The sequence below is a fragment of the Schistocerca piceifrons genome, chromosome 2, assembly GCF_021461385.2.
Source record: "Schistocerca piceifrons isolate TAMUIC-IGC-003096 chromosome 2, iqSchPice1.1, whole genome shotgun sequence".
Taxonomy (NCBI): Eukaryota; Metazoa; Arthropoda; class Insecta; order Orthoptera; family Acrididae; genus Schistocerca; species Schistocerca piceifrons.
This window is the reverse complement of record NC_060139.1, coordinates 12,893,262-12,907,683: the sequence shown is the minus strand read 5'-3', so window position 1 is coordinate 12,907,683 and position 14,422 is coordinate 12,893,262. Positions and strand designations below refer to the sequence as shown.

Below are 14,422 nucleotides of genomic sequence, written 5' to 3'. Positions count from 1 at the left end.
TTTGCTTTACAATGAAATACGCCTTGGGCCAAAAAAAAAAAAAAAATAAGAAAAACCACGAAGGAGTTATCCGAATGGCTTGGAAATCGGTAGATGTGACGTAGATCTACAGACGATTACGATTTCACAAAAGTTGTGTGATTTATTGAAGAGAAAGAGCTTCCGAAATTGAGCAAGTCAGTAACACATCACCTCTGGCCTCTGTCCAAGCATTGACAGATGGAGTTGTTGGATATCATGCCCAATTCTGTCCAGTTGCAAGGTTAAATAGTGAAATCCCGAGTTGGCTGGAGGGCCCTGCTAATAATGCTCGAAACGTCCTCAACTGAGGAGAGACCAGTCGACCTTGCTCACCAAGGTAGAGTTCGGCAGGCACAAAGACAAGCAGTGGAAACTGTTCCCGTGTGTGGGCAGACATTATCATGCAGAAACGAAAGCCCTGGAAAGCTTGCCATTGAGGTCAACAAAAGTGAGCACAGGATATCGAAGACGTACTGCTGTAGTCTAACGTTGCCGCAGTGATAACCAAAGTGGACCTGCTATGAAATGAAATACCATTCCAGACCACCACTTCTGACAGTCAGGTGGCATGGCAGATGACAATCACTTAGGTGTACCACGGCTGTCTGCCGTCATCGCTGGTCATTGGGCTCTAGAATCTCATTTAAGGCAGTAGAATTCTCTTCAGTGATGAGTCCCGCTTCGAACTGAGCGTCGATGTCCAGAGGAGAGGTGTCTGGAGACGTATCGGACAGCTTTGGGATATCAACTGACTGTCGCCCCACATGCAGCCAGATTGTCGGAGGTGCTACAGCACTTCATACCAGTAAACCCGTGGTTCTCATCCGCGGCATTGTTGCAGGGCAGTGGTAGATCGACGATATTCTGTGCCCCGTTTTGTCGTCCTTCATGGCATGTCATCCCGCCCTCACTTTTCAGCAAAGTAATGTCCTTCCACTCAGGGCGAGAGTTTCCACTGTTTGTCAAACCCACTGTGGCCAGAAATATCGCCGGACCTCTCCCCAGTTGAGAATGTTTCAAGCTCGAGATTTTCCCGATGTAAGGCGCCAGGTGAACAGGATTTTGCACAACATCCCTCAGGACGATCTCCAACAACTCTGTCAATAAACACGAAGCCGAATAGTTGTTTGCGTAAGTCTCATAGGTGGACCAACGCGATATTGACCTGCTCAGTTTGTGAAGCTCCTTCTTCTCAATAAATCATCCATTTTTTGGCAGCTGTATTCATTTATTTGTCTGCACATGTACATCTGTGGTGTGCGTACTGTAAGACCTTCGGTACACACACCATCAGATTATTTGACTTGTCGCTCGAGCGAGTGTCAGCAGCATGTCTCGTGGTCTTATCGTGGCGTGTTTATCTTCTGCCGTTGGGTCAGACGATAGAAATGCCACTTGCACGCTTAGAGTAGCAGATTGACGGTGACCAACTTTAAACAGAACTTGATTAATTTTCACACACATTTATTAAAACAATAACAAGCATAAAAATAACTTAACTTGGTTCTGTATGCTATTTACAATTGACAATCTGAAGTTCCTTTGGTCTTGGTACATTAATCTTATTCTCACATATCTCTGATACTTGACAAAGTGTCTATACATTTCTCTTCATGGATATGTACAGGAATACGATAATCTTATTAGGCGCAGACTGAAACTTGACTATAGACTAATGCAGACTAATGCAGACTGGTACAGACTAATGCAGACTGACTAATAGGAGGTTTGTACACTCGTTATAATACCTCGAGCGTTCAAGTATCACTGTGCGAGTGTGATCCGTGAGGAGAAAAGGTTCTACGTTAGCAGCAATCTCATTGGCTGCGTTACGTATCAATACGTGGAGCGGCGGAACCAGAATTTGGTCCATCTCTAAGACAGCGCCATCTCGTAGTGCGGAGACGGACGAGCGCTGCGCCTGCGCTGTTGTGCTTAGGGGGACGCGCTCTAGTGGGAAAGTTGTGTACGCGCTGACTACGCGGAACTACGTACACAACAACATCACATCTACCGATTTCTGTGCCATTCGGGTAATTCCTTAGTGACGCGACATTTTCTTATCTTAGAGTCCACAGTCATAGCTGTTAGGATGCGATCACAGTGGGAAGTCAATATTTGTATGTCGCTGAACACATGCAGTAATATTTGTGTAGTCTGTATCAATGGCTGAATTAAAGCACTGTCTTTTCCCTGCAGCTCACCCCAATGTCCGCCTTTTCATAACTCAGGGCGGCCTCCAGAGTATGAACGAGGCTGTGTATCACGCGGTTCCGTTAATGGTCATCCCGTTCTTCGCTGACCAACAGCATAATGCTGCAAAGGCTGTGCAAGCGCAGATCGGCGTCTGGCTGGAGCTTCGAGACATCACAAAAGACACATTTCTACGTTCCATACGTACGGTTCTGGAAGACACAAAGTAAGTCAAAGTAACGTTTTATAATCGTTACTGCCAATTTAAAATTGTTTTCTAAATACAGCCATCTCTAGTCTTCTGCGCTCATTGCAGGCCAAGTAACTTTTTTTTTTCAGTGCTAGACTACAGAAATGAAGCAACTGCATGCCACTTTTTCAGCACAGTTCCAAGACTCTGCAGGTAAAGGCCAGGACCTTCTACCAAACATTCAGCTTCTCAACGATATAAACCCGCACAAAAGCGAAGACAATACCTTCATTGTGTGATAATAATGGTGACGTGACTCATGGAAGAGCTACTAAAGTAGAATTACTAACCACAGTTTCAGGTACACCACCACCAAAGAAGACGAAATAAATATTCCATAATTCTAACCAAGAACAACTGCGAACGTGAGTAACTTGAAAGTAGATCATCGGTGTAGGGAAGCAGATTAGATAACTTAATAAAGGTAAGGCCTCCTGTTGAGACTGTATGCCAGTCAGGTTCCTTTCAGAGTTTGCTGATAAGCAAAATTTTGGAACATATACTGAGTTCAAACGTCATGAGTTCTCTCGAAGAAACCGATTTACTAAAAAACACGGATTCAGACTATATGATTCTGGCAAAACACTACAAGATCTTTACACTCACGAAGAAATGAGTACTAATGATAGAAGATCTCAAATTGATTTCGTATTTTTAGGTTTCCAGAAGGCTTTTGACGCCGTTCCTCATTAGAGACTTGTAGCTGAACTTCGTACCTGTGGAGTATCGTATCAGTTGTGCCATTGGATACGTGATTTTCTGTCACGAAGGTCACAGTTCGTAATAACTGATGGAAAGTCAATTAGGATTGACGGAGGACATAGAAAATGTCCAAAGAAGAGCAGCTCGATTTATATTAGCACGAAATAGGGGAATTTGTGCCACAGATAAGAAAAGTGAACTGGGGTGGCAATCATTTAAAAGAAAGGTGATTTCGTTGCGACAGGATCATCTCATAAAATTTCAATGACAAACTTTCTCCTCACCGTGTGAAAATATTTTGTTAGCGCCCACCTACATAGGGAGAAATGATCTTCATAGTAAACGAGACAAGTAAGAGCTCGCTTTGAAAGATTTACGTGTTCATTTCTCCGGCAAGCTCTTCGAGAGTGGGACGGTGCAGAAATAGTTTGAAGATGGTTCGATGAACCCTCTGTCAGTCACTTAATTGTGAATTTCGGAGTAGATGTACAGTGTTCACGAAGCCATTCCAAAAACGTCGTGTGAACGTCTTCGTCGACGGATAATGTGTGGCTGCTGCAAACGAGTTCAACGATTGCCTGGACATTGTCGTTCGCTGTTGATGTAGACTTTCTTTCTTTGCCGATCACCGTCATTCACATCTCTACGACCTTGGTTAAATTATTGACACCATTTATACGGCTCGGTGTGACATTGCATTTGGTCCATAAGCGCCCAGAGTTTGGCCGTGGATCTATGTGCGATTTAGACGCTTACGTATGACAACATTCCGAGTACCGCCCTGTATCACTCGTACAATCTAATGTGCCTGTTAACCGTGCTCCGGGACAACTGTCTCTGCAGGGAACCCGGATCATGTATTCGCTCCGCTGGCAACGCGCCATGATTTCTACGCAATGTTCCTAGCGTGGGATGAGATGTACAACTAACATTTTGAAATCCACTCGTACGTATGTACTGCTACAGCGTGTTTTCTAATATCGCTTAATCTCCTTCCATTAGGTCGTCGTCTCTGTGTCATGTCTTGGAAACAGACAAGGAATTTCCTTCGTTTATTTAGTAGCCATTTGCCTTGTTACATTTCCGTGACACATCTATTTAATATACATCATAGTATTAACACTGTCATCTAATCCAGTCTGTTCTGTGGTCCAGTTGATAACTCCCCTGTGTATAATAGCGATTCACAACCGGAATCTTTTCATTTTCTGTTGAGGAATCGTCTGTTTTGAATTATTCTTGCATTAAAATTCCATATCTCATTACTACGAGTCGAAGCATCGAAATACGCAATAATTACCTCGCCAGCCCAAAACGTCTCGAGACTCGACTAATACACTGTAAAGAAACGTTTATGTGGTATTTTAAACCTTCGGGTGATATGCGTAGTCTCGCCCCACTGGCGTACAACGCACAGAATGTTCGCACAGCCACGTGAAACTTATGTAAGTCGTTCTTTGGAAGGTTGTTCGAATTGATTGTCACACTGGCCACTTCTTCGTGCTTGCCGAACCGTGAGGGACCCATATGGGAATTTGTCGTTTTGTTTTGGTTTCGTATCAATTATACCAAGCGTCGTCCCCACTAATGATTTTTCGCAGAAAGTAAATGTCAATATTTTCCATTTCAGTCAACGCGTCCATGCGTCTTTTTCTGTTCGGGAGTCAAGATGTGCGGCACACGCTTTGCATCCGCCTTTCTCTCCTACAGAACATTGTGGAACAACCCAGACAGATCTGGATCCACTACTTATACAGTGACTGAAATTTTAGTCTGTAACTTTATTGTTGAGAACAGCTGTAAAACCCGAAACATAGACTTGCTTTCTTCTTGTTCAGCAGCAAAGAAAGGCATGTATTTGATTTTTGACGTCTCTCTCTACTTTCTCCATCCGTCTGTTCATCTGTCTCTTTTTTTTCTGTACACCTTGTTTCGTCTTTCTCAGTAACTATTCCACTTAATTTCAATACCGTAATTCCTACTACCAATGACAAATTAAATCCTACCTTTGCGTTATTCCTACCTCTGCCACGCCATTCAGTTAGTATATTGTATAACGTATTGTAGTTGAGAAAAACCGTTCTGTTATGATAGACATGTGCGTACCGCTAGTAAAAAAACTGATATTATTATAAGAGTAGGCTGAAGTAGGCAGAAGATGAAGAGACTAGTCAGGAAGAATCGGTGTGCAAAGAGAGGGGCTAGTGTAACTGTTTAATACAAACCATACAAAAATAAACGGAAGTATGTTTTTTTAACACAAACCTACGTTTTTTTATATGGAACCACGTTAGTTTTGTTAGCGCATCAGTGCCGTTTGTTGCATTGTAAAATGTTAATTACATCCGGAGATATTGTAACCTAAAGTTGACGCTTGAGTACCACTCCTTCGCTGTTCGATCGTGTGTATCGGAGAGCACTGCAACATACATCGCGTTTGTACAGAATGATCTGCCAACGTTGCTCGAAAATGTCCCACTGGAAACGCGTCGACGTATGTGGTATCAGCATGATGGTGCACCTGCACATTCCGCAATTAACACTAGGCTGACCCTTGACAGGATGTTCGCGGGCGTTTCATAGGAGGTGGAGGACGCATAAATTGGCCAGCCCGTTTTCCTGATCATACACTTCTGGACTTCTTTCTGTGGGGTACGTTAAAGGAGAATGTGTACCGTGATGTGGCTACAACCCCAGAGGATATGAAACAACGTATTGTGGCAGCCTGCGGCGACATTACACCAGATGTACTGTGGTGTATGCGACTTCCATTACGCCAGAGATTGCAATTGTGTGCAGCAAATGATGGCCACCACATTGAACATCTATTGGCCTGACAGGTCGGGACACACTCTATTCCACTCCGTAATTGAAAACGGAAACCACGTGTGTACGTGTACCTCACCCCTCATGGTAATGTACATGTGCGTCAGTGAAAAAGACCAATAAAAAGGTGTTAGCATGTGGACGTAATGTGCTGTTCCAGTCTCTTCTGTACCTAAGGTCCATCACCGCTCCCTTTGGATCCCTACGTAATTCTGTGCTCTCCGATAGACACGATCGAACAGCGGAGGAGTGGTACTCAAGCGTCAACTTTAGGTTACAATATCTCCGCATGTAATTAAGATTTTACAATGCAACAAACGGCACTGATTACGTATTTGTTTATATGTTCAGATGTGCTAACAAAACTAATGGGGTTCGATTTTAAAAAAAACGTAGGTTTGAGTTAAAAAACATATTTCTGTGCATTTTTTTATGGTTTGTATGAACCAATTACACTAGCCCCTCTCCTCACGTTCGGTCTGTGGAATCGGTTCGTCAGTATTTGATGTGGTTTACGAAATATATCCAGCGGTAACGTTAGGTGACTCACCCTGTATAGCTTCAACAGGCAATATACAGGGTGACAATACCGAAGTCCGTTTCAGCTAGTAGTCTGAGGTGACAAAAGCCATTGAATGTCTCTTGATATCGAGTCTGAGTTCCGTTTGCCCGTTCTAATGCAGTAACTCAACGTGGAATGGACTCAACAAGTCGCAGGAACTCCCCTGCAGAAATATTAAGCCATGCTGCTTCTATAGCCGTCCATAATTGCGCAAGTATTGCTGGTGCACTATGTTGTGCACGAAATGACCTGTCGATTACGTCGATGGCATTCATGTAGAGCTACGTGGGTAGCCAAATAATTCGTTCAAGTTGTACAGAATAATCGTCAAATCAATTGAGAAACAGTTGTGGCCCGGTGACACAGGGCAGCGTCATCCATAAAAATATTACATCTACATCTACATTTATACTCCGCAAGCCACCCAACGGTGTGTGGCGGAAGGCATTTTACGTGCCACTGTCACTACCTCCCTTTCCTGTTCCAGTCGCGTATGGTTCGCCTGAAGAACGACTGCCGGAAAGCCTCCGTGCGCGCTCGAATCTCTCTAATTTTACATTCGTGACCTCCTCGGGAGGTATAAGTAGGGGGAAGCAACATATTCGATACCTCATCCAGAAACGCACCCTCTCGAAACCTGGACAGCAAGCTACACCGCGATGCAGTGCGTCTCTCTTGCACAGTCTGCCACTTGAGTTTGCTACACATCTCCGTAATGCTATCACGCTTACCAAATAACCCCGCTCTTCTTTGGATCTTCTCCATCTCCTCTGTCAACCCGACCTGGTACGGATCCCACACTGACGAGCAATACTCACGTATAGGTCGAACGAGTGCTTTGTAAACCACCTCCTTTGTTGATGGATTACATTTTGTAAGGACTCTCCCAATGAATCTCAACCTGGCACCCGCCTTACCAACAATTAATTTTATACGATCATTTCACTTCAAATCGTTCCGTACGCATACTCCCAGATATTTTACAGAAGTAACTGCTACCAGTGTTTGTTCCGCTATCATATAATCATACAATAAAGGATCCTTCTTTCTATGTATTCGCAATACATTACATTTGTCTATGTAAAGGGTCAGTTGCCACTCACTGCAGCAAGTGCCTATCCGCTGTAGATGTTCCTGCATTTCGCTGCAATTTTCTAATGCTGCATCTTCTCTGTATACTACAGCATCATCCGCGAAAAGCCGCATGTAACTTCCGACACTAACTACTAGGTCATTTATATATATTGTGAAAAGCAATGGTCTCATAACACTCCCCTGTGGCACGCCAGAGGTTACTTTAACGTCTGTAGACGTCTCTCCATTGAGAACAACTACTGTTGTTTGGGAACTGCAAATGATCTCAGAGTAGCCGAACTCAAACATTCCCTGACATCGATCGGTGCAGGTGGACAAGAGGACCCAATCCACTCCATGTAAACAGAGCCAACTCCTTTATGGAGACGCCATCAGCTTGCACAGGGCCTTGTTGACAACTTGACCACTTGGGTCCATGGCTTTGTGGGTTCTGCGCCACACACAAATGCTACCATCAGCTCTTCTCAATTTACCACGCTACGATTATCCAGCTGTCTGGGATCCAACCGATATGGTGCCAAGCCTGGGTGAGGGGCCCTGCAGGCTATGTCGTGTCGTCAGCAAAGGCACTCGCGTTGGTCGTCTGCTGCCATAGCGTATTAACGCCAAATTTCTAAGCACTGTCCTAACACATACGTCCGTCGTAAGTCCCACACTGATTTCTGTGGTTATTTCACTAATTTTACTCCATTTCGGAAATGGAATATGCCATGAGTCTAGCACCAAGTACCATTTTGTGTACACTACTGGTACTTGCTACACCAAGAAGAAATGCAGGTGATAAACGGGTATTCATTGGACAAATATATTAAACTAGAACTGACATGTGATTACATTTTCACGCAGTTTCGGTGCATAGGTCCTGAGAAATCGGTACGCAGGACAACCACCTCTGGCCTTGATACGCCTGGGCATTGAGTCAAACAGAGCTTGCATGGCGTGTACAGGTACAGCTGCCCGTGCAGCTTCAACACGATACTACAGTTCATCAAGAGTAGTGACTGGCGTATTGTGACGAGCCAGTTGCTCGACCACCATTGACCAGACGTTTTCAGTTGGTGGCAGATCTGGAGAATGTGCTGGCCAGGGCAGCAGTCGAACATTTTCTGTATCCAGAAAGGCCCGCACAGGATCTGCAACACGCGGTCGTGCATTATCCTGCTGAAATGTATGGTTTCGCAGGGATCGAATGAAGGGTAGGGTCACGGGTCGTAACACATCTGAAATGTAACATCCACTGTTCAAAGTGCCGTCAATGCGAACAAGAGGTGACCGAGACGTGTAACCAATGGCACCCCATACCATCACGCCGGGTGATACGGCAGTATGGCGATTACGAATACACGCATTCAAAGCGACGTCGCCAAACACGGATGCGACGGATCATGATGCAGTAAACAGAACCTGGATTCATCCGCAAGAATGATGTTTTGCCATTCGTGCACCCAGGCTCGTCGTTGAGTACACCATCGGAGGCGCTCCTCTCTGTGATGCAGCGTGAAGGGCAACCACAGCCATGGTCTCCGAGCTGATAGTCCATGCTGCTGCAAACGTCGTCGAACTGTTCATGCAGATGGTGGTTGTCTTGCAATCGTCGCCATCTGTTGACTCAGGGATCGAGACGTGGCTGCACGATCCGTTACGGCCATGCGGATAAGATCCCTGTCATCTCGACTGCTAGTGATACGAGGCCGTTGGGATCCAGCACGGCGTTCCGTATTACCCTCCTGAACCCACGGATTCCATATTCTGCTAACATTCATTGGATCTCAACCAACGCGAGCAGAAATGTGACGATACGGTAAACCGCAATCGCGATAGGCTACAATCCGACCTTTATCAAAGTCGGAAACGTGATGGTACGCATTCCTTCCTCCATACACCAGGCATCACAACAACGTTTCACTAGGCAACGCCGGTCAACTGCTGTTTGTGTATGAGAAATCGGTTGGAAACGTTCCTCATGTCAGCACGTTGTAGGTGTCGCCACCGGCGCCAACCTTGTGCGAATGCTCTTCGAAGCTAATCACTTGCATAACACAGCACCTTCTTCCTGTCGGTTAAATTTCGCGTCTGTAGCACGTCATCTTCGTGGTGTAGCAATTTTAAAGGCCAGTAGTGTACGTTCAGAGTCTGATAATTCCCATGACTTTTGCCACCTCAACATATGTGCATCTGTTAATACTACAGTGATAATATTGCTCTCTGCAGGTACAGGGATAACATGAAGAGGCTGTCGGCCGTGTTCCGAGAGCACAGGGCGGACTCCCTGGAGCGGGCGGTGTGGTGGGTGGAGTACGTGATCCGCCATAGGGGAGCCCCTCACCTGCGCAGCGCCGCCCTCGACCTGCACTGGTGGCAGCTGCTGCTGCTCGACGTCGTCGCTTTCGTTCTGGCGGTCGCCGCTCTCACACTCTGCCTCGTCTACTTCGTCACGCGGCGGATAGTCTCCTTCTGCAAGGGCAACAAGCAGAAACGGAAGCAGAAGAAACATTGATGCACTGAAAATGCATTGCAGACAGTTCTAATTATCTGAATCTGGGCCTCGAACATTTATCTCCATATCCTCACAGATACGTTGGTTCCATGTGGGATCGCCATTTCTGTGGAGTGGTATGATTCTAGTTCCACCATTGGAACGACACTATCGAAGTTACTCTGATATATATCAAAACTGCAACTCAGCTATCTCCTGATAGCAAGCCGGCAGCGGTTATGGGTCGTGTCCAGCTGTGACCGTCCATCGCCTCCACACACAGTGATGGTAAATTCGGTGTAACAAAATTATACCGACAGACTTCGAAAGCACTGTGGAGAGTGTCTTCAGGAACATAAAGACATTGATCCATGTCACGAAACATCCTCTAACGTCACTGGACGTTGACGGACCGCAACCTCAACTTCTTGCAGCTGGCTTGAGTGCATTCGCTACGTCAGATGGCTTTGAAAGCATCCACTGCTGACGTAATAACGCTGCAAGGACGGTGAAACGCCATGGCGACCCTTCAGTGTAGAATGATTGGCTTGGCAGCCGGCACTGGCTCTCGTGTGACAAAGCCCTGTAGCGCTGTGGATCTCGTCCCCTGACATGGGCTTCTGATACTCAATTTGTTCCTTAAGGAATCTTCCACAATCTTTCAATGTTCGTCAATATCCTTTTTCTTATACCCTTTATACAGAAGTGGATAGTACTGGATAAATGAATTTCTAATTTTGGTATTCAAAGTTTCGAATGCAAAATAAACTGCAAACAAATAAAAATTATACCTGAAAAACAAAATGGTATTTATAGAACCATTTTAAAAGATATTACTGTATATAGGAATCTATGTATCAGTACTATTGCAATGTTCACTCATTTTTTACAAGCTACAGTATTTTGTATGATTATCTGATGATTTTGAATTTGTACTTCTGAAATCAAATACACAAGTATTGTTGTAACTTTCTCTCTTTCCACACGAACACATATTATTTCAGTGAATATTAAATTAACAGCAATAACGACAAGCCAGGTTGCCATTAGAATTGGTTCCTTAGAGTATTTTAAAGATTAATTACAGATTTCCACAGGTATTCTGCCTATAACTCCCTTGCTCTAGTAGATCTTTGTTTGGAAAAGAAAGATAAAACCTTAATTAGTTCTTCCACGTTATTACCAGATAATGACCAAAACGTAAAGGGAAATGTTATACTGTCTAGTCTGACAATAGGCAAGGGATAATTAGCATTCGCAATGTGTTTCAGGATCTTATTCAATACAGGACTTTATTTGTCTAACTGACTCCATTGCAGTATTTCGACATCCATGTACATTATAAAAATATTTACATCTATCTGTGTATCTGTCTATGTATGTTCTATATGTCTCCCTAAGCCACTTGATCGATTTCAACGAAACTGTAGGATAAGCGCCACCTATCTCTCAAACGAGTGGGGGTGCAGATGAAAACGAGGCGAAGCTCAAGATGTGCAAATAGTCAAACTATATCATTTCAGTATACGCGCGCACTTTGTGATTTGCAACATTTTAATTCATTGGAAATGGAAATGATCGTATGGCATTGTTGGTCAGGGGGCTCCATTCGGGGTAGTTCGGCCGCCGTATTGCAGGTTCTTTTTAGGTGACGCCACATCGGCTACTTGCGTGTCAATGATGATGAAAGTGATGATCAAGGACACACAACAACCAGTCCCCTGCCAGGAATCGAACTCGGGCCCCCTGCGTGGGAGGCGGTAACGCTACCGCTACGCTACGGAGGCGGACGTATTTCCATACTACTAACTCCACTTCGCGAACAGTATTAACATACGCCAGTGAATGTACTTACAAGATTATATCATTGAACGACATACAAAGTTCAGGAGATATTACGTCACAAACATTGAGCTGCTTGGAAACGAAAATGCAGCGAGAAATTCACTAGAGATTAAGGTGAAACGTGGTGTATAAATATATGTGAGTTATGCTGAATGTGTGTGAAATATACGTGAAATGTGCATACTGGTATAATGCTCCTGCATGGATTTCAAACAAAGCTGGTACATATATTACTTAGTATCCAGGAGGAAACGTTTTAGGCGTAAGAACTAGCACCCTCCTATTGGTGTGGGAATGACGATGTGGAGAGTAAATGGGGGAGAAGGAGTTAGGGAGGGGGAAGGATGTGATCATTAGAGAGAGGAGAGGGGAAATGGATAGAAAGGGACGAAGACGAAAGGACGAGAAAGGGGAGAAGGTGGTCGAGGAGATAGAGGTTGTGAGGTGAGGATAGATAGGAGGGGGATATAGACTTACAGTGTGAGGAGCACAGATGGGAGAGGGAATATATGGACAGAGGGTGGAGGAGGAGAAGGACAGAGAGGGGAACGGAGCATCTGGACAGAGATGGGCTAAGAGGAGATGTACAGAGAGATGGGCAGGAGGTGAACAGAGAATGGGAGCAGGGGGGGGGGGGTTGAAGAGGTGGTCAGAAGGAGTAGGGAGGACGAAATGGCTACATGTTGATGAGGAGGAGATAGACAGATGTTGGGAAAAGAGGACCTAAATTAATAGAGGACTGGAGTAAGTACACACCTGGGCAAAGCCAGGTACTCAGGTAGTTTAAGATAAAAATTGCCCTTCCTTTACATTTTTCAGTTGGCAGTCTAGATCTCGTGGTGGAGACACTGCCTCCAAAATAAAATCCCATCTTCAGCACAGGAAGAGTCGTTTTCCCGCCATTTACGCCCACCATCTTGGATTACGTTACGAAACGGACGGCAGCGCTCTCTGGTGGTGGTACTGAGTACTAGGTCCAGACCTCGTGGTGAACACACTGTTTGACGCCGTCTTGGATAACTGTAATTGCACCATCACATGACGTCATGGCCGCCATCATTTCTTTGTAGACTACCAATTTTTTGGGATACAATCTCACTCGTAACTTAAGTATTTGAAATAATGTCCTACTGATGGACCCCAGCTAGTGTGGAAACACCCCCTGGTGTTCTGGTGGCCCACGTATTTGTTTCTAATTGGCTGCTCTTCCTACACTGTGTGCAGCATTGGGAGTTTAAAATGATCGAGAGAGTGAATACATTGCCTGCACCGGGACACCGCCTCCCGTCTCTCTCCCCCCACCCTCACCCCCGACACTGATTCTGGGAGATCGTCGTAGACGAAAACGTCGGGCCAATATTGAAGCACGTGACGAGCCATAGGTTACATTGTAAGTAGGCTGTATAGGTTTTTTTATTGGTAACGCCACGTAGCGCTCTGTATGAAAATCACTGGCTGTGCTGTGTGCAGTCTGTGGCTGGTTTGCATTGTTGTTGGCTATTGGAGCGTTGGGCAGTTGACTGTTAACAGCGCGTAGCGTTGCGCAGTTGGAAGTGAGCCGCCAGCAGTGGTGGATGTGGGGAGAGAGATGGCGGAGTTTTGAGAGCGGATGATCTGGACGTGTGTCCATCAGAGACAGAACCCTTGTAAGACTGGATGTCATGAACTGCTATATACATTATGACTTTTGAACACTATTGAGGTAAATACATTGTTTGTTCTCTATTAAAGTCTTTCATTTGCTAACTATGTCTATCAGTAGTTAGTGCCTTCAGTAGTTTGAATCTTTTATTTAGCTAGCAGTGGTGGCGCTCGCTGTATTGCAGTAGTTCGGGTAACGAAGATTTTTGTGAGGTAAGTGATTTGTGAAAGGTATAGGTTATTGTTAGTCAGGGCCATTGTAGGGATTTTTGTAAGTCAGATTGCGTTGCGCTAAAAATATTTTGTGTCAGTTTACGCACAGTCATGTATAATTTTTCTAAGGGGACGTTTCATATGTCGACCCTTAGCTGAGGATACCTCACTGGAATCTTCTGATTTTTTCTTGTAGTTTGTGTAATTAGTGTAGCTATTGTTTATTGCTAGCACGTAATTATAGAGAGAATTTTCTTTGTAGTTGTAGTTTTTCATTGTTGTACAGTGAAACAGTTGTGGCATGCATGCAGATTTGCACCAGGTATTTCGCAGCTGCGCTTGCAATTAAGTAGATATTATTTTCAGTGCTATGTTAATGTGTTTTCTTATTTTGCTCTTCAAATTGTGCTTTTCTGTGTTATCGTGTGAAATACGTGATTATTATGGCGTGTGAAACACGTAACACTAGGCTCCAAAGTTAACTGAGAAATAATAGTGACGACGAGCGTAGCTTATCAGCACCACTGTGAAATGAATTAACAGACATTCAAAGTAGTAATTTGGTAATTGTGCATAGGGAAATGGAGCCGGCGGCAAC

At 44.6% G+C, this 14,422-nt stretch overlaps 1 protein-coding gene across 1 annotated transcript in view; it reads left to right on the top strand.

Moving 5' to 3' along the window:
- LOC124778011 (UDP-glucosyltransferase 2-like) overlaps positions 1-10,146 on the top strand; it is a 133,330-nt gene extending 123,184 nt beyond the window's left edge. The window contains exons 5-6 of the mRNA XM_047253586.1: positions 2,221-2,440; positions 9,861-10,146. Coding sequence (XP_047109542.1) covers positions 2,221-2,440; positions 9,861-10,146 — 506 coding nt within the window. The remainder of the gene's footprint in view (positions 1-2,220; positions 2,441-9,860) is intronic.
- Positions 10,147-14,422: the final 4,276 nt, after the last annotated feature.